Source organism: Mastigoproctus giganteus, chromosome 14 (genome assembly GCF_048544385.1).
Source record: "Mastigoproctus giganteus isolate SK-2022 chromosome 14, ASM4854438v1, whole genome shotgun sequence".
NCBI lineage: Eukaryota > Metazoa > Arthropoda > Arachnida > Uropygi > Thelyphonidae > Mastigoproctus > Mastigoproctus giganteus.
In genome coordinates, this window is record NC_143588.1 from 81,466,060 (window position 1) to 81,487,667 (window position 21,608).

Genomic DNA, 21,608 nt, shown 5'->3' on the forward strand with positions numbered 1-21,608 from the left:
GGGATGCAGAGTTTCGATTTGGGGAGTACAATGTGTACAGAAAGGATAGACAGGATAGGAAAGCAGGAGAGGTTATGTTAAGAAACACATAAAATCTAAGGAAGTGCATCCAGTTGACATAGATGGACAGTGCAATGTTGAGTCAGTTTGGTGTGACATAAGCACTGGGAAAGCAAAAATGAGGGTAGGAATTTGTTATAGGTCTAATGACTCTGATGAGTACAATGAACAATTATATAGAGAAATAGAGTGGGCCAGTAAATAAGAGTGTCTTATAATGGGAGGGACTTTAACTTCCCAGATATAGACAGGCACTTGTGGGTTGGTCACTTGCACACTAGCAAGGCTTTTGTGGATTTATTGGATGATTGTTTTCTACAGCAGCATGTTAGGCAACAAGAGGGAGTAATACTCTTGATCTAATTATTAGCAATGATTATTCATGCATTTCAGGATTTTACAGATAAAGGAACCACTAGTTATCAGTGATCACAGTGTACTGATGTGGGATTTAAGCAAATGAAAGCAAAATCTCTGGTCTCAGAGATTTTTTAGGTTCTATACAGTGGGACCAACTGATGATGTTACCAACAGCAAATTCTAAATGAAGCATTCAAGGAAGTAATCTTGGAAGCTACTAGGCTTTTTGTTCCAACTAAGAAATACTGCTCTAGGCTCAGGCCCAAATGGATGTCAGATGAACTAATGAGACTCATGGCAGAGAATAAAAATGCATGGGATGCACATAAATTGTCAGGTAACACAGAAGCCTATGGTAGATGCAGGCTAGTCCGTAATCAAGTCACAAAGGAGGTTAGGCAAGCGAAGGCAGATTATGAAAATTCTTTGGCAAAGGATGCAAAGAAAAACAGCAAAAACATCTTTACTTATATAAACTGCTGACCGGGCTAGCCGGGTGGGTAAAGTGCCTGCCTAGCAACCCAAAGGTCGGGGGTTCGAATCCTGCCTCGGGCTTGGATCAGAGTACTGCAAAAACCTTGGGAGGTCCATTATGGCGACAGAAGTCAATGCGCCAACAACTACCCAAAAAAAAAAAAAAAAAAAAAAAAACTTAAACTCTACAAGGAAGGGTATGAATCAGATTGGTCCACTTGATATCAGTGGTTTGACTATAGATGATCATTCTCAGATAGCTGAAAATGATCATCTATTTATGTTGAACTAAATGAGTATTTTGCATCTACATTCACACATGAGGAGTTATTCAAGGAGGAAAGGGCCGGATGTTTATCAAACTCTAACAGGGAGTTAAATGATTTTGTAATAACTGAGAGTAAAGTGGAGGAGAAATTGTTGAAGTTAAGCATAAGAAAGGCACCTTGGGTGGATGGGATATCCAGTTATATTAAAGGAGGCAGCAAAGGAAGTAAACAAACCCTTAGCCATAATTATTAGAGAGCATCCTTGGACTCGGGGGAAGTCCCCTACAGACTGGAGATGTGCAAATGTATCTCCAATTCACAAAGGGGGTTTAAATGATGACACAAGTAATTACAGACCTGTTAGTTTGACTTCTGTTCCAGGGAAAATAATGGAGTCACTGGTTAAAGAAGCATTGTAGGATTATTTAGACAAGACAGCCGTAATGATTCAGACCCAGCATGGGTTTGTCAAGGGGAAGTCTTGTCTGACCAATTTGATTGGATAATGTGATGTGGTCACAAAGGAACTGCATGAAAAAAATAATTTTGATATCATATACTTGGATTTCAGGAAAGCATTTGATACTGTTGCACATGGATGACTACTGTACAAATTGGAGCATATGGCATTAAGGGCAAGTTGCTACAATGGATAAAAGGATGGTCGAGTGGGAAAAAACAGAGTGGTGATCAATGGGTACTGCTCTACGTGGACTAATGTTATTAGTGGTGCCTCTCCGGGTTCAGTGTTGTGCCCATTGTTGTTTTGTATATTTGTGAATGATATTGATGAAGGTATATCAAGCTTAATGTCAAAGCTTGCAGATGATACAAATGTTGGCATCGTTGTTAATAACAGTAATGACAGTATGCTGCTGCAACAGGAAATGGAAAAGTTGAGTAGATGGACTGAGAAGTGGCAACTGAAGTTTAACATTGATAAATGCAAAGTACCTCATATTGGTAAAATAAGGCCTAAAAATAAGGCCTCCAGATCTGTACACAGTACTCTAGGTGTGGCCTTACCATTGGCTTATAGAAGGGGATAATCAGATCTTATCCCTGCTTGCAAAATTCCTGTATATTATCCACAAGAACCCATGATCTACTCTGGCAGCCTGTCTGCATTGCTCAGAAAACTTCGTATCTGACTGCACAATTACCCCTAGGTCACTTTCATTCTCCACTACCCTGAGTGAACCACATAGTTGATACATTTCTCTGGGGTTACTGCTGCTACCTCATATTGGTAGCAGTAACCCCAGAGAAATGTATCAACTATGTGGTTCACTCAGGGTAGTGGAGAATGAAAGTGACCTAGGGGTAATTGTGCAGTCAGATATGAAGTTTTCTGAGCAATGCAGACAGGCTGCCAGAGTAGATCATGGGTTCTTGTGGATAATATACAGGAATTTTGCAAGCAGGGATAAGATCTGATTATCCCCTTCTATAAGCCAATGGTAAGGCCACACCTAGAGTACTGTGTACAGATCTGGAGGCCTTATTTTTAGGAAGGATGTAGATTTGCTAGAATGAGTACAGAGAAGGGGAACAAGACTGGTGAAGGAAACAAAGGGGTGCTCTTATGAAGAAAGGCTTAAGTTCTGCAAATTGCAGCTTCTGGAGACTAGGCACCTGTGAGGTGATCTGATTGAGGTGTATAAGGCCTTGAATGGATTGAGCAGGCTCAGTGCTGATGGGATTCTTCCTCTTGCTCAAGAGTCTTTTTTCCTGTAACAAATTGTAAATTTAAAAATTGTGCATTGAAAACATATCAAGGGAGGTAATACTTGGACTACATAACTTTTGTAATAAAACTAAGTTAACAATAAAAAAATTGTAGTTTTAATTGTTTCTATTATAAAAATAATGATACAAAAAGTACATGATTTTAAATTCTTTTGTGCTTTTATTCCAAAAACATTGAAAGGTATGCAATGGGGATTAGGCATGCTAAGGCAGATTATGAGGAGTCTTTAGCTAGAAGTGTAAAGTAGATTAGCCAAGAAATCTTTGTTTATATTAATAATAGAAGGATGATATGAATGACATAACTGTTGATCCTGTACAGTTGCTTAAAAACTGAATCAGTATTTTGCATCTGCATGCACAAATTAATTAGTTTTTAGAGAAGGGATACCAGAAGTCTGTGTGATTCAGATGGAGGAATTAAATGATTTTATAACTGAAGGAAGGCTGAGAGGGAAATTGTGCTGCTAAAATTAAACAAGGCACCTCATGGAATCTATCCAGTTATGTTGAAACAAGTGGTCGTCACCTTTGTTTATATGAGAACATACTTGGATTTAGGGGAAATTGGTATAGATACTTGTGAATAGAAAATGTCTTTTCTATTCACTAGTGTGGTTCAAAGGATGAAGTAAGTAATTACAGACTTAAGTTTGACTTCTATGAGCAGTATAAATGAGCATGAAGGGGAGCCCATGGGGTCCTATCGATGATTTATCGAACATTATACTGTAGAAATATGGAAGTCAGGCCCAGTGTGTAAGACCACATTTAAAATGCTGTGTCCAAGTATGAAGACCTCATCTGAAAAAAGACATTGAGCTTCTTGTAAGGGTCCAAAGACTGACAACTCAAATGACAAGATTGACAAAATGATGACTGTATGAGGAAAGACTGATTATGTGGACTTGGGAACCAGGCACATCAGAGGTGACCTGATTGAGGTTTATAAGGCTCTCAGAGAAGTTAGTAAAATGAATGAAGGTGGAATTTTCACTTTAAGTATTCTAGAACTAGGGGTCATAAATTCAAATTCCAGGGGTTGATGTTTAGATTTGATTGTAGGACGTATTCTTTTAGTCAGCAAGTCGCTGATTGCTGGAACAAGTTGCCCCGCAGGTAGTTAAGGCTGACAGTTTGAATAAATTCAAAGGTCAACTGTATAGTTACCCATATGAGGAGCATATAATTTGTATTTTCTTATCTAATTTGGGTTTTTTTTTTTTTTTTTTTTGCAGCAAAAGCCTTAGGCTTCCTTGCACCATATGGCTAATTATAATAATAATCTCCCATTAAAGAATCCATACTGTGAGTGAAGTATAACTACATTCCTGTCTCAATGATCCTGCATTAGTTCTTTAACCAGTGACTCCATTATTTTCCCTGGAAGGGAAGTTAAGCTAATGCATCTAATTACTCATGTCACCCTTGACCGCCTTTGTGAATTAGAGACACATTCACACGTCTCCAGTCCACAGGAACTTAGGATTCTTCCTGAATCTGAAGATTTTCTCATAATTATGGCTAAGGGTTTTCTTTCTTTCTTTGCTCCTCCCTTAATATCATTGAATTGATCCCACCCACCCCAGGTGCCTTTTTTTTTGTTTAACTTTAACAATTTCTCTTCACTTTCCTCCCCATTATTACAAAATCATTTATCTCCTTGTTAGAGTCTGATTAACTTCTGGCATCCACTTCCCTAAAGAATTCCCCTTGTGTGAATGTAGATGCAAAATACGTGTTCAGTTTGTCAGCAAACTGAGCAGGATCACCAACAGTTAAAGCAACGATATCAAGTGGACCAATCCGCTTCATCCCCTTCGTTGTACAGTTTACATAAGTAAAGAAGTCTTTGCTTTTTTTTCTTTACATCCTTTGCCGAATATTTATCCTAATTGGTTTTTTTTTTTTTTTTGCCTAACCTCCTTTGTGACTTGATTGCAGACTGGTTTATATCTACCATAGCCTTCTGTATCATCTGATATGCATCTCATGCATTTTTCTTCGCTGTCACCTGTCTCATTATTTCATCTGACATCCATTTAGGTCTAAATTTAGTAGATTCTATGATTATTTCTCTGAATGCTTTCTATTTATAATTTATTGTTGGTAACATCATTAGTTGATCCCACTGTACAGAATTTAAAAATTGTCTGAAACTACTGTGGTCTCCTTTACAAAAGCAATTATCCTTGATAATTGCAACTTTAAGTAAATCCCACATCAGTACACATCATCACTGCCACCTAGTGGTTCTCTTATATTGAGATTTTTAATGCATGGAGAATCAATGTTTATAATCACTTCAAGAGTACTGTTTTCTCTTTTTGCCTCTTTAACATGCTGCTGTATAAAACAGTCATCCAGTAAATCCACAAAAGTCTTTGCTAGTGTGTGAGTAACCAACCCAGAAATTCCACTCAATATCTGCAAAGTTAAAATCTCCCATTATAAGACATTCTGATTTACTGGCCCACTCTGTTTCTTCATTGTACTCATTACAGTAATCAGGCCTATAACATACACCTCTCACTTTTATTTTCTCAGCACTTCTATAACACCAAATTGACTCATCATTGCATTGCCTACCAGTGTCAACTGGATGCACTTCTTTAGATGTGCTTTTTAACTAAGAGCATAATCTCTCCCCCCCTCCTCTCCTGTATGTCCTTTCTGTACAGTGCAGAGTTGGGGGCCTACTACACCATTGTCCTTTCTATACACATTGTATTCCCCATATTCAAATTCTGCATCCCTTATATCTGAGTGACAACTTGTCTCTGATATCCCAATGTCTACATCTGATGACTCTTAGTTTTGGTGTACATGCACATATTGTTACTCTTAGTTACCCTATCACAGCCCATGTATTTCCTTTTTCCGTGATGACTCACAGCATGACTTGAAGTCCACAATACCTTGCTTTCCAGGCTGCTGCATTTCCAATAGGATCAGTGCAACAATCACTTTCACCTTTGTCTGTGGCCATTGTTAATCTATTAGTCTGTGTATCCTGACCATGACTTTCTGATCTGCCTAACAATGCCTCAGTAGCATCAGCAAATATTCTTCATTTCTGTTTAAGAGTATCCCATCCCTGTAGAGGCAGTCTCTCCTGTTAACAGGTCCAGACCATATTGAGAAACAATTCACCCAATGAGCCTTGCTCAGTCTCTCCAGGGCTGCATTGATTGACAAGGCTGTCATGTTTTTCTTCCTATCATGTCTGGACAGAATTGAAGACACTTTCAAATTTAACTCTAACTTCCAACTTTTTCTCATTGGAAGAAGACAATCTCAAGTGGAGAGAGTAGGATAACAGCACTTTTAAGAATTATTCTTTTGAAGAGGCCTCTTTAATTGGGTTGTAGTTAGCCAATCTCACGTGGAGGGAGTATGGTTCCCTGTGAGTTATTCCAGGTTTTTCAGCTCACACAACTTACAAATCAGCCTGCAAACTCACTTTTACAGACAATACATAGTGCAGCATGGTAATAATGCCAGTGCACTACATAAATAATAAGCCCCATTAGTAAACATTTTATTGTGTTTATATTGTATTACATGTATATTACTTTGTATTTAACACACATTCTATGTTTATTTTGTATTCATTTTTAACAATTTGAAAAGTACTAAGTAGTAATCTAACCTAGTCATCTCATAATTTTTGCCATGTTTGTCATGGTTTCTTGAAAAATCAGGATTGCTTTTAAGGACAGTCACTTAGTTTATAAGTTACTTAGGTATCAACACCGAAAATAAAACCTTTGTCTTTAGTATAAATAGATATGGTTGTTTTTGTTTTTTTAATATGATTTAATATATTTTATTATAGATGTGCTCTTTGGAAGTGAATTGTGAAACTGTTAGTGTTATGGCAGCTACTCTTGCTAATGGAGGAATCTGTCCAATCACAGGACAGCAGGTGATTGACAGTCATGCTGGGCGTGATGTACTCTCTCTTATGCATTCCTGTGGCATGTATGACTACTCAGGGCAGTTTGCATTCAAGGTACGTCTATTCTTTGACATTTTTTATTCTCACTACTAATTAAAAAAATTAGTAGGAATGATGTGTGTGCATTACCCATGCATGAACAAACTCCTTCATACTCTTAGGCATTTAGCCAAGAAATATCTTTTAGATTAAACCACACACACCATTAGGCATCTCTCATATTGTGGAGTTATACTTCATAACTGGGTTGTTACTATTGCAACAACAGGGTACCTACCCACCCACTGAAGAGGGGCCAAAAAGCCTTGAAACGGTGCCATCTGGGTGGTGGTATCCACCAAGAATAAGTGACAATAGTCTCTCCATAAGTGAAGTGTTACTTATTCAAGGTAGTGCAATACCATGGCAACTCATTGTGAAGGTATTCACAATATGAGATATAAATAAAACAATGCATTAAAACTACCTTGGTAGTAGAAATGATGTGTGTACATTACTCATGCATTACTCAAACGCCTTCATACTCTTAGGCATTTAGCCAAGAAATATCTTTTAAATTATAAAAATTATCCGTTCTTATATGAGGCGCTTAAAATTGGTGAATTATTTAAAAAGTTACAATATTAAGATTGCATTTTGGTTTAAGATTTTTTATGGAAAGAAATTAATATTATAAAAATTAAAGATCAGACTTATCCAATGAATTAATTGCATTTGTAAATATACTGAATTTTTCCGAGATTCCTTGTAATTACTATGCAGTGTAAAGTAGTTATTGGTGCTTCCATATCCATGTGGGCAGGAGCAGCAGTGTGTAGCACACGCTTCTTGATTAGACCAGGGTTCGAGCCCGTGACCACCAAATACAGAGGATGTGGAAAGGTCAGGGAATGATCACCGCATATCCCCGGAGCAATATGGCCTTAGTTACTAATGCTCCTAAAAACCAAAACAACAACAACAAAGTAGTTATTTATTTTTTTAAATGAAAAGCCGAAACATTTAGAGTATTAGAACTTAGTAAGTAATTGGTTTTAAACCATACCTGAGTTGAAGGTTGAGAATACAAGAGTTGTTATTAGGCATGAATATCTGTAGACTGTAATTTGCATAAAATACATGTGAAGAAAGAGCAGTAGAATTATAGATGCCAATTTGGAAGAACAACACCCATGGAAGTGTCTAAAAAGGGGTATTATGAGACAGCGTAGAAACTTCATAAGAGATGGGTTTTAAACAGTAAAAAAAAAGCATTTTTTTAATGATGGAAAGGGTGCAATATTTGTTGTGTGCACTTACACCGAGAGAGAGAGAGAAACTAGGGTAATTCCCAATAGAGATATGTGATTTTGTCTTGGAATTTGAACATGGGAGAAGTAGAATTTTTTTTGTGAGAAATAAGACAGGACAGAGTTTTAGAAGGATTGAAGGTTGAATATATTTTTTTCTTCCCATTGCAGAATTGTCTGGAGATTAGCATTTAAGGAATTAATAATGGATATTAGAGAAATTGAAGTTATTTTTGCAGGGCAAAGTTTTCTCAAACTGAAAGGTGAAAAGTATTAGCAATGGCCACATGGTGCAAGAAAGCCTATGGCTTATGCTGCACCAGCCAAAAAAATAAAATAATAAAATAAATAAATAAAATTAAATTAACTTCCTGCAATCGAGTCTAAACTTCTCCCCCTGTAACTTGCATTTATGGCCCCTAGTTCTAGAATAATTTATATCCATCAAAATTTCATCCTCATTCATTTTACTTATGCCTCTCAGAGCCTTAAACACCTCAATCAAGTCTCCTCTAAGGTGCCTAGTTTCCAAGCTCTACAACCCACATATTTGAAGTCTTCCCTCATATAGACACCCTTTTGCTGATCTCACCAGGTGAGTTACCCGTCCCGGGGTTCGAGCCCGTCACCACCAAATACGGAGGATGCGGAAAGGTCATGGAATGACCACCGCATATTCCCGGAGCAATATGGCCTTAGTTGCTAATGCTCCTAAAAACCAAATAACAACAACAACAACAGTTACCTGTCTTTGGACTCTTTCAAGAAGCTCAATATTTTTCTTTAAGTGTGGTCTCCATACTTGAACACAGTACTCCAAGTATGGTCTAAGAATAGCCTTATATAATGGATTATGACATCCTTATCTCTACTAGCAATTGTTTGATAAATCATCGATAGGATACCATGAGCCTTCCTTGCAACCTGTCTACAATGCTCAGAGAACTTCATGTTTGACCGTATCATAACACCCAAGTCCCTTTCCTCCATTGAACTATTATCTTTAGTTGAACTAAAGATAATAGTTCAACTCCACCAAATGTCTAAGTTATTTTGGCGTTACTGTTTCCAAGGTGTAATACCTTACACTTTGCTGGATTAAAGCATAGCTGCCATTTTTCTGACCATCCCTGAAGTCTATCTAAGTCACTCTGAAGAAGCTCTGCTTTGGCAGTGATCATTAATTACTCTACCAACATTTACATCATCTGCAAATATAGACATCAAGCCCTCTATCTCTTCATCAATGTCATTTATGAAAATCAAAAATAACAGTGGTCCTAATACTGATCCTTGTGGAACCCCCACTTCTTATATCAACCCAATCTGAAGAATAACCATTTATCACAACTCTCTGCCTCCTGCCCTGAAGCCATCCTGCTATCCATCTTAAGAATTTTCCCCATGATTCCACTCTGTTCCAGCTTATAAAGTAAACGCTCATGTGGGACTGTGGCAGATGCTTTGCTGGAATCCGAATTAAGTGTCGAAATTATTCCCTAAATCCAGCTCATGAGTGACCCTGTCAAAATAGCTAACCAGATTAGTTAAATATGATTTTCCCTTTACAAAAACATTCTGAGTATCCTTCAGAATTCCATTTCTATCTAAATGGTCCTGTATTTCACCCTTGATCATTGCCTCCATGATTTTCCCTACTACTGAAGTTACGCTGACCGGCCAGTAATTTCCCACTTCACTCTTAGAACTTCTCTATTGAAGGTAAATTTGCACTTTTCCAATCCAACAGAATCACTCCAGAACCCAGTGATGCTCTCATAATTAGCCTCAATGGTTCAATGCACTCACTTGCCATCAACCCAGGGTATATGCCATCAACCCAGGGTATATGCCATCAACCCAGGAGCCTTACTGACCTGTAGGCTTGAAAGGTTTTTCATTAAATAATCATGTGAAATTCCAATATCATTAATTACATATTTTTCGATTTCACTCCCAGGTGTAGTGTGCTGTTATCAGAAAAACTATAGTTAGGGTTTCTATTCAGTAGAAGGTTATTATTATATAAGAAGAAAAGAGTAGGAGAAAGAACTGAACCTTGACGTACACCAACATTTATTGAAAAGTTAGAAGACTGCTATCTACCATCATCTGCAGTCAGCAGTTAGAGAGCAAATTGGCTACCCAGTTGCAAAAATCAGATGACAATCCACTCTTATGCCAAATGCCTTAGAAATGTCTTGAGCAACTGCTTGAGTTACACTGAACTTTTCTATCATTGTCCAAAGATCAGTAATACAAGCCAATATACAGTTGGGCCCCTAGGTAATAAGTGTTCAGGGATAATTTTTATTGTTATTTTAATTAGATAATACAGTAGCTTTGACTCCTGTAATCTGCACAGAAATGATTGGCACCAATATTAAGCCAAAATATTAACTGGTACTGCCAGATTGTACTTCTCTAAGCAATAAAGGTTGCAGGTCTGAATGGTACCAGAGGTACCATTTGGACCTGGTATGGGTGTTGCAGTTATGCAGTATAAGGTATAAATAGATAATAAAACATATTAAAAAATTTACCTCATATATTGCACCACATAAATCATCATGCACTATTATACTTTATATTAAAAATTTTAATAAATATTAAAATTTTTAATATGAGGTATAAATAGTGCAGTATGATATCAGTAGTTAAATTTCCTTAAAAACCAAATACATACTATTGTACTATTAAGTACAGTATTGCAAACTAGTATTGAATGATTTTGTACATTGCAAAAATATAATAACGATAACATGCAGCCTAGGGAATATGTAAAACAGAAAGAAGTTGATGTTTTTTTTTTTTAAGTCTAGCTAGCCTGTTTCCCCTCTGTTATGGTTGACTACCCTAGGAGAAATATTTAAAAAATGCCAAATTTTTGATAATTCTGGATATTTAAATTGTGTGTTTGAGGTTCTAATGTGTAAATACCAAATTGACTGTTGATTGATTGTTGATTAGATGGAAGATTTTGAGATAGTTTGACCTGTTGGTTGATAGATTTTTGTTTCCTTGGAAAGAATACAGATAAATACAATGGGACAATAATTAGGGGAGAGGGATATGTCACCTTTTCAGAAGCTGGTTGGATATAAACAAATTTCCATGGGAAGGGAAAAACACCAGTGCAAATAACAAAAAGTGACAAATCATTAATAAGCTCCAGAGCACAGATTTTGAGAACAAGTGGAGGAATACCAGCAATTGAACAATCTTGATACCAAGATTATTCAATTCTGAACAACCTTGGCATCAAGATTGTTGAGAATTCTTAGTCTTAATTTCAAGATTGTTGAAAGACCATAGGAGGCATTGAGTGGAGTCTCTTTGGTATGGTAGGAGATTATTTAATATGGCCACGAATACGAGAGTTAGAAGAAAACTGGGATAATAACACTGGTTAACAAGATGAAGCTTTTTTTTTTTTAATTTTTTTTTTAATCGAAGATATAAAGACACTTTTCTAAACCAGTATTGTGCACTGATTTCAAATATGTTCTAGGTTTTTTCCTAGCACATGTAGTTTTTGTAAGTCAACTACGGATAATATCAATACAAGCTAATTCAAGAGTTTTCATTACTAAATGCATGAGACTGGTTATAGTTACATTTTTATCACTTTTACACTTAAAATCCAATAAATACACTTCATAAACATAGTTAAAATTATATAGTACAATTTAAAAATGCTGTGTAGATGATTTCCTTTGGTACATTTTGCCGAGAATGTCATGGTACAACATCCAGTAGGTAGTCTGCCAGCATTTTTTTTTTTTTTTTTTTTTTTTTTTATGTGAACCCCAAACACGAGAGGTATTAGAACCTATAGTACTTAGTACCGTGCTTGGGTTGGAGGTTGAGAAGACGAAAGAAGATATTTGTTGACATTGGACTTGAACTTCTGTAGATTGTAATTTTCAGGAAATACGTATGAAGGAAGGTTGTTCCAGAAAGCGGCAGTTGAATGAATAAATGAGGAAGATAAAAAGTTGGTTCTGTGGGTTTGAAGTTGGACAGTAAATGGATGTTGGCTGGTGGCGGCACATGTTCGGACTGTTTTGAAAGAGAGAGCAGGAATTATAGAAGCCAATTCAGAAGAACAGTGCCCATTGAAGTATCTGTAGAAGAGGCATGCAGCAGAAACAGTGCATCTATGAGACAGCGAGTGGAGAGACTCTGTTAGAGATGAATCATTAATTAACCTAACTGCCCTCTTCTGAATGGAATCAAGAAGCCTGAGAGAGGTTTTGGGGGCACCACCCCAGATGTGGGAACAATATTCCATGGCAGGGCAGATTTGCGATTTATACAGAGTGAGCAGCTGTTTGGAAGAAAAGTAACGCCGAGAGCGAAAGAGAAAACCAAGTTTTTTAGATGCAGAGGAAGCATTATTTGTAATGTGCTTGTGCCAAGAGAGATTAGAAGTCAGGGTAATCCCCAAAAGAGATATATCCTTTTGCCTAGAAATCGTAGTGTCACTAAAGATAAGCATAGGAGCAGAAGAATCCTTTTTACGAGATATAAGACAAGACTGAGTTTTTTAGAAGGGTTGAAATCAACTAAGTTGTCTTTGCCCCACTGGAGAATTACCTGAAGATCGGCATTTAAGGAATTGGTAGCAGATTTTCGAGAAGTTGAAGCTGATTGAGTAGGACAAGGTTTCTCAAAATAGAAAGTTGAATGCAATGTGCTATCATCAGCAAAACTATGGATAGGATTTCCAGTCAATGGAAGAAGGTCATTGATATACAAGAGGGAAAGAACTGAACCTTGGGGAGACACCGGCATTAGTGGAGAAGTTAGAAGACAGAGAGCCATCTACCATCACCCTCAGTGAGTGATCAGAGAGAAAACTGGATAACCAATTACTAAAACAGTTGGCAAACCATAAGATGGAAGCTTGTTTAGAATACCTTTATGCCAAACACGATCAAAAAGCCATTGAGATGTCAAGAGCAACTACTTGTGTTTCACCGAAACTTTCCATTGAATTAGTCCATAAATGGGTAACATAAGCAGAATATCACCAGTGGATCGACACTGACGGAATCCATACTGGTGATCGAGTTGATCAGACGGAAGGTTTCTAGGTAGTTTAAGAGTTGGCGGTTAATTGATTTCTCCATTACTTTAGAAAGAGTAGAAGTAATTGCAATGGGACGATAATTGGATGGGAGGGATTTGTCACCCTTTTTAGGAACTGGCTGGATATGAGCAAATTTCCAAGCAGAAGGAAAAACACCTTTGGAATAAGAAAGTGAAAAAAGGCGGCAAAGAATAGGGAGTAAGTTCAGGAGCACAGGTTTTGAGAACAAGCAGAGAAATACCCCATCAGGACCTGAAGCTTTCTTAGCATCAAGATTCATCAAAATCCTTCTGATATCCTTTTGACGGAAGACCACAGGAGGCATTGAATGGAGTGTTGGGAATTGTGGGAGGTGTTTTACCAAGATCATTAATACATGAGCTTGAAGAAAAATGGGATGCTAGCAAGTCAGCTTTATCCTTGGCTGAAGTGACAACGGAACCATCTGGTTTGGATAGAGCTGGGAGCAGAGATGGACAAAAGTTGCGGCCAATAGCTTTGGAAAGAGACCAGAATGCTCGGCTACCATTAGGGCAAGAAGCAAGTTTTCTACTCTTAGCCTGTTCAAACTCTAGTTTGGACTGATTAATAACTGCTTTACAATTGTTGCGAACTTTGGTGTAGGCAGAAAATGAAACTGAATGAAGAATTAGAAACAAGCCAATTACGATATGAAATTCTTCTCTTGGACAGCCGTAGCACATTTATTGGAAAACCAAGATTTAGATAAAGGACGAGATTTTAAAGTGGAGTGTGGGATAAAGGCTTCCATTCCTGCAAGAATAATTTCACTGACACGATCTGAGCAAACGTTGACATCAGAAGTTTTCAAACAGTAATCCGACCAAGGAAAAGAAGAAAAGAAGTCTCGCAGGTCATCCCATTTTGCATTCTTGTAATGCCAAACAACACGAGGTTGGGAATAGCCATGAGATAAAGGTTCCATTGGAGAAGAGATAATCACCAAGTTGTGATCTGAAGTGCCTAAAGGACCTCTCACTTCGACTGTGTACTTAGAAGGGTTGTTTGTGAGAAAAAGATCAAGCGTATTGGCTGTATGATTAGGATTGTCCAGTATTCTTGTAGGTAAATGAACGATCTGTGCTAGGTCATTAGTAATTGCAAAAGCCTCAGCATCTCGACCTGCTGGGTCGGTGTGACTAGAAAACGGAAGCCAGCTGGAGTTGTGAACATTAAAATCACCAAGGAAAATTACCTCACTGTTAGGAAAGTTGGACTGGAGAAAGTCAAGTTGCAACGAGAGGAAGTCAAAGAGCTCCAAGTGATTGGTGGAGTTGGGAGAACGGTAGAGACAACAGATGAATTTGACACAATGAGGTAGAGAGAGATTTTAAGCCAGAGGAGATTCAAAGAGAGGAGATTCCAAATTGCCAAGTCTCTGACAGGGAATATCAGAACGGACATATGCACAAGTACCACCTTTGAGGCGAAAGGAATCATACAGAGAATAATTTGGGCATCTGAGATGAGCAGTAGTTGAATCAACTGATAACTGAGATTCTGTCAGAAAACGTACATGGGGTTTGGCAGACTGCAAGTGGAAATGGACATCGTTGAGATTAGAATTGAGACCACGTATATTTGAGAAATGAATTAGGAAGTCCTTGGGAGGTTTAGATCTTTTCACAGATAAGCTTGCTCTATTAGTTTGACAATTCATGGTGTATTCAATAGTAAGAAAAAGTGGGTGGGACAGGCTGTATGAAGTAATGAAATTTTTGGATATGGCGTACATGTAGTAAGAATATACCCAGATCCTTGACATAACGTGGCCTTGACAATGCTCCCCGCATACACACTACTCGGACTCCCTCCAGTCACTATCTGGCAGAGTAGAGGTAGCAAGATTATACACTAGCTGATCCGGAAGCCTCCTAGAGAGTTACCAATAGGTTCGGTCCGGTGTACTAACTAGCAGCCGGCCTGCGAACACCGTTTTAGAGCAGTACCCTCAAAATGTAAGGAATATTGGATCTGGCCATGACGTTCATCATAACCTCAAAAGTCATCAAACAAAGTGCATGATGGAAGAGACAGGGAAGAGTTGACCAGAACTTAGCTCTAGAAACTAAACATGGGTTCCACCACTTCAAGCCTCCAATAAGCAAAGTGGTGGTATTTCACCGGTTGATGAGAGTCATCTACCACCTAGTACTGCCTGGTAACATAGAGGGGCGGCATTCCTCCTTGTGGTGTGGGCGCCACACTTACCCCTGCTTACGTTGGTTCACACCTGGGAGGTCACCCACCATGTACTTGTGCATGGAGGTTATACCCAGGATTACTAACAGTCCCAACATCGTGAAGGTGCAAGCAGAGGATTTGGCTGTCACAGACTGTCCGGACTTCGCCGAAATTGGGTCCACTTGACTTGAGTGTCACCCGAATATCAGTTCCATCAGCGTTTTAGACTCCCAGATAGCAAGTACAGCTTGTCTGGCATATCTGAGAGAATGTCTTTGACAACCTCAAGTACCAACAAGGAGCATACACTCATTCCAGAAATCTTGGTAGTGATTTTCCATTGATTTAATGTCTTGATACTATCATTACCCTAGCTCGTCACTCACTATGCCAAGGTTTTCAGGAAAGAACTCTAAATGCAAGAAATTAAGTTTCAGTGACATACAACATCCCATTTCTTTATGTGCATTAAACAGTTTCTGAACATCTTTTATGCAGGAGACCTATAATTACCCAAGAAGTTTCCACAAAACCAGCTGAAAGCCTGCCATCCTTTTAGTTCTAATTGATGGCAGCCAAAGTGTAACTGGTAAATTTTCTGAATATCCATTCTCGATTATACACCATTATGATTTTATTTCATTCTAATATATTGAGGCATTTTTTAAAACTTTCATACTGCAGCAGCTCTCTGATTTGAGGCCCTACAAAGATCCCTCTTCCACTTTCATGCCACTGATCTTTGGAGATTTTTCACTCAACTAATGAAATCCTCTCGAATTCATCTTGCCTATTGATTTCAGTGAACTTCATTAGGCCACGTTTGATGTGAAAAGGTGGAATGAAAATTTTCATTCGCTGGTCCACTAATCGAACATTGAAGGTAATCAGGCTTAATCTAATTTTACAGATGATACAAAGGTTGGCATGGTGGTTAATGACAGTAATCAAGGTAAGCTACTGTAACAAGATCTAGAAAAATTAGGCAGATGGGCTGAGAAATGGAAGTTGACAAATACAAGATACTACAAGCTACTTGGGGTAATTGTGTAGTTAGATATGAAATTCTCTGAGCATTGCATTGTGTAGTTAGATATGAAATTCTCTGAGCATTGCAGACAGGCTGCAAGGACAGCTTGTGGGGTTTTGCCAGTGATATACAGGAACTTTGCTAACAGGGATAAGGAGGTGATTATTACATTGTACAAGGCAATGGTTAGGCTATATCTTGAGTGCTGCATACAGCTCTGGAAGCCTTATTTTAGAGAGGATGTAGGTCTGTTGGAACTAGTGCAGAGAAGGGCAGTGAGATTGGTGAAGGGAACAAAAGGGTGGCCTTACCAAGCAACTGGAGCTTAGGCGCCTGCAAGGGACTCTGATTTAGGTGTTTAAGCCTTGAATGGATCGAGTAAGCCCGATGCCATTCTTCCTCTTGCTCAGACTACGCACGAGGGGACATAAATTCAAATTGAGGAAGGATAGTTACAGGATAGATTTGCAGAAGTTTGCCTTCAGCCAGCTGGTGGTTGATTGTTGGAACAAACTTCCATCTGTTCTTGTCAAAGTAGGAAGTTTGAATAAATTCAAGGAAGAACTAGACAAATTATTGGAGAGGATAGTTAGGTGATATGGAAAGGTTTTTCTATGGTCAGACTGATTTGTAGGCTAAATCCCTAGAAGTCCCTCTTCTGCTTCCCCATTATGCTTTATTACTTTCTTGCATCATTTACACTCCTAATTATTAACATACCAGTGACTTTGAGGTCACTGAAGTTCTCACTCATTGATGAGTGCTGTACTGAATTGCTTTGAGTAGTGTCTTCATATTATAGTATGTCTCCTTTAGATGAACAGAGTTGGCAGTAGGGATGGATGACTTTAAGTTCCTATTATGCAAGAGAACAGCTTTCAGATTTCGGCGTGAGTTGTCAGTGAAGATGAAATGTGTACTTATGACAGTTCCATAAAAGCTCCATTGCTACTCCAATTCAAAGCTCCATGTCATTACTGTAAAGGATATCACCAAAATGTGATTTCTTTTTCTATAGTCAGACTTTTTGACATTCTTCTTAATCTAGTATTTCTGCTTTAGTCTCAAGGCGGCGAGAATGTTGGCTTTATCTTTGGAGAGGGATAAATAAGATCATTCAAGCCATCTTGGGCAAATAGTTCAGGCTCAAGTTCCTCTTCATCTGGTGTATGCTCAGGAACAGCATAAGTTCTCAAACTCTCCATCTTTTGCACCTTCATTGCATTCCATGTCATCTTCTAAAGAATCCATATCATGCTGTGGAGGTACCAGAATTGATATGCTGTCATTATTGAGGGATTGATCTCATTGCTGAATCCAAGTTCTGATAAACAATCTTGTGCTCATTCTTTGCTGAGAATCTAGTTACGTTCATATTAATAAAATTACAATCTTTATCATGTGTTTTGGCTCCCTCCATATCATGGGGGGGGGGGCAAATAATACTAGACATTTGATTGTCTAGTATTTTGGTAGTAAATAAACAAACTCTGTAAGGTTACACTTGTTGGCAAAAAAAAAAAAAAAAAATTTTTTTTTTCACTCCCTGTTAAAATTTAGGGTGATTCTTTTAGATTTGACGTTGCTGAATTCAAATATGGCAACCGAATATCATGAAATGGACTCTGCTTGCCTTGTTAAGACAATCCAAGCATCTTGGAGGTGGTATCATGGTATGGGGAATGTTTTGTTGGCATGGACTGGGTCTGTTGATACCGATGGAAGGTAGAGGAATTCAGGTACTCTCTATCATCCAGGGAGTACCTGAATTTTGTATCAGAGTATTTAGTCTACTACATACTACAATGTTACATTTTTATCTCAAAGGTGATGTCCACTTTATGAATAACAGTGCAACAGCATGTTGTGCCAGAATCGTGCAAGAATGATTCAGAGAACATGACATAGATTTCTGCCATTTTTCCTGACCCCCACATTTATCTATTTCAATCCTATTGAGAATGTATGGAATATGCTGGAGAGTTATTTGACAAGCAAGTCTTCTTCAATTTTATCACAGCAACACAATATTTGCTTGAAGAATGGCTACAATTAGACCAAAAGACCTTATAGAATCTGTGCCATGCCACACGTGCTTTTATTCAAAACAGTGGCAGCCCAATTCAATACTGAATAAAGGTTCTTATTTTTTTGGCCAGTGTGCATATGTATTGTGAAGTAGCTAACCTTAGGTGTGTCCATATTAACAGTGCTCAAGTTTTGAAACAGAAAGAGTGAGCAAAAATAAACACATTACAAGCCATTAGAAAAGTAAAACAAATAGATAAATATAATTAGCATAAAAATGTCTAAAGTTGGATAATATTGGATTATAAAAACAGTAATTGCTACTGACTGGTAAACTCAACTGTGTTCTATTTTGTGTTCTTCTACTGTGTTATATTTTGTTTAAGAGTGAGAAAGTAAAATTTATGACAAAGTGGCACTGGTACTGACTCTGATATGGATTTCTGTTTTCTCTTTCATGTTCGAGAGTCAAAAATTACATTTTATGACAAAACGTGATTGGTAAGGACTCTGTAAATGTTTTATATTTCATGTTTGAGAATTGGGAATCAGATAGTAAAATTTATGATAGAAAATAGCAACATTATTGAATGTTATTGGAATTTATGACAGAAAATAGCAAAATTATGGAGATCTTTCCTGCGTTATTAGTCGTAAAATCATTCTCTACTTCCATCATCTGTTGCATATTTTGCTGTAGCTGGTAGTTGAATTTGAACAACCATCTCCCACGTTGGATATAGCAGTAACCAAGTTAGTATGCAATGTAGTGACCCAAAGACAGTATGCTACTGCAACAGGATCTAGAAAAGTTGGGCAAATGGGCAACTGAAGTTGAATATTGACAAATGCAAAGTACTGCATATGTGTAGCAGTAACCCAAGAGAAACATACCAACTGTGTGGTACTACACTCAGGAAAGTGGAGAATGAAAAAAGACCTTGGGGTAATTATGCAGTCATATATGAAGTTTGCTGAGCAGTGTAGGCTGGTTGTTCATCCTATTTGTGTACTTGCATTAACATGCCATTTTAGCAGCTTATGTTATTTTAAGTTATGTTTTAAATGATTAAACAATAAAAAGTTATAATTGTACTAAACTGTTTGAACTATTTACTAAATTAAATTTTATTTAATAGGTTGGCCTTCCAGTGAAATCTGGGGTTTCTGGCTGCACAATGGTAGTTGTGCCTAATGTAATGGGACTGTGTCTCTGGTCACCTCCTCTGGATTCATATGGAAATTCTGTTAGAGGTGTCCAATTCTGTGAGGTAATAATGTTTTGGTATTAAATTTAATACAGTGCAGCAATTGTAAAATGAGACTGATGCTAGAAAAAAATAATGATACATGTGTGAGTAAACTAACCTTAGTTTATTCAAAGTAACCTACTCCTGCATCCACACACTGTATGCATGATCATGAAGTGACTGGAATGACTGGTGGAAGGCTGTGGCTGGTATACTGCTCGATGTTGTCATCACAGCTCGAATGGTCGACACCATGAAAATAACAGCCTTTCGGGGTGCATTGAGCTTCAGGAACAAAAAGAAGTCACACGGAGCTAAGCCTGGTGAATACGGTTCACGTGACAGTATGCAAACTTTTTTTGCTGGCCCAAAACTCCTGAACAATGAGAGCCTTGTGGCTTGGTACATTGTTGTGCAAGAGGAACCAACTGCTGTCTTCTCCATGCTGAGGCCGCACATGATGGATTCTCTGGAAGAAACATTTAAAAATGACCAAATAGTAGGCAGCAGTAACACTTTGGATATTGGGAATGAACCCTTTGTGCACAGTTCCCTTACTATTGTAGAAAGTGATGAGCATGGTTTTGAATTTTGACCTTTCTTGATGAACTTTTTGGCTTTGGGAAGAGTTTGCAACTTCTACTGTGTACTTTGTCGCTTCATTCCAGACGTGATGTTCTTATTGAAAACATCACATCTCATCACCTATAACAATCGAATTCAGGAAGTTGAGTTTGCTTTCAGTGGCCTTAATAAGTTCTCTGCAGTGTTCAGCTCACACCTGTTATTGACCATCTGTTAATGAATGTGGAACAAACTGCGCACAGACCTTCGTTTTCTTCAAATCCTGGGTTATTTGTCGAATGTTTTCCTTATTAATGCACAGATCTTCTGAAATCATTTGAAGCATTGCATTGGTAATGATTTCATTGGTAATAATTTCCTGCATCATTTCAATTAACTATGGCATACAAACCTGCTTGCTGGGCCTGGATGCCTCTCATCTTCCAGTGATTCTCTTGCATGGGCGAGGCGTTTATGCCACTCGAACACACGCCTTCACAAGACAAACAGACAATTCTCTCCATACACTTGCTTTATCATTTGAAACATTTTCATGGCACTTTTGCCCATTCCTATACAAAATTTGATGTTTGCTCCTTGTTCCATTGTCCCTCCACAATACAGACACAGGAGAGATGTGCATTTCAGACTCTCTCTCAGTCACACTGGTCAACTTGTTTACCTCCATGTGCCGACCGGGCTAGCCAGGTGGGTAAAGTGCCTGCCTGGCAACCCAAAGGTCACGGGTTCGAATCCCGCCTCGGGCTTGGATCAAAGTACTGCAAAAACCTTGGGAGGTGCGCTATGGCCACAGAAGCCAATGCACCAACAACTACCAAAAAAAAAAAAAAAAAAAACCTCCATGTACATGGAGGTAAACAAGTTGTTCTTTATCTCTAAGTAATAATTATCATTCTAAGCAATAATTATCTACACTTGAATTTCCCATACCCACAATGTCGTCTTTCCCACAACATTTAAAGCCCATTATTTGTCATGTTATCATGTAATACTTTGCATTTTTGTTTCTTATATTGCATACACGTGCTTTATAATATACATAGTAATTTTGTGAGTTTATTTTCTTCTTTATAGTATTAGATATTAGGTAATTATAAAAAAAAAATTGTGTATGTATCTGCTACTGAATGAATTGTTTTATATTTCAGCTGATTTTGTGGAAAATTTTGATTTGTGTTTAGTTGTGAGCTTGTGTGCTGCAGGAATGGCTGGCTACTTTGCTTTGTGTCTATTTAGTTAGTTGAAATTTTGAA

The 21,608-nt window shown here is 37.9% G+C and overlaps 1 protein-coding gene across 1 annotated transcript in view; it reads left to right on the forward strand.

The window, feature by feature from the left end:
• The window catches only part of GLS (glutaminase), a 207,017-nt gene that overhangs the window by 139,205 nt on the left and 46,204 nt on the right, over positions 1-21,608 (forward strand). Inside the window, exons 11-12 of the mRNA XM_090388434.1 lie at positions 6,751-6,927; positions 19,660-19,791. Of these exons, the coding sequence (XP_090244560.1) occupies positions 6,751-6,927; positions 19,660-19,791 (309 nt within the window). The remainder of the gene's footprint in view (positions 1-6,750; positions 6,928-19,659; positions 19,792-21,608) is intronic.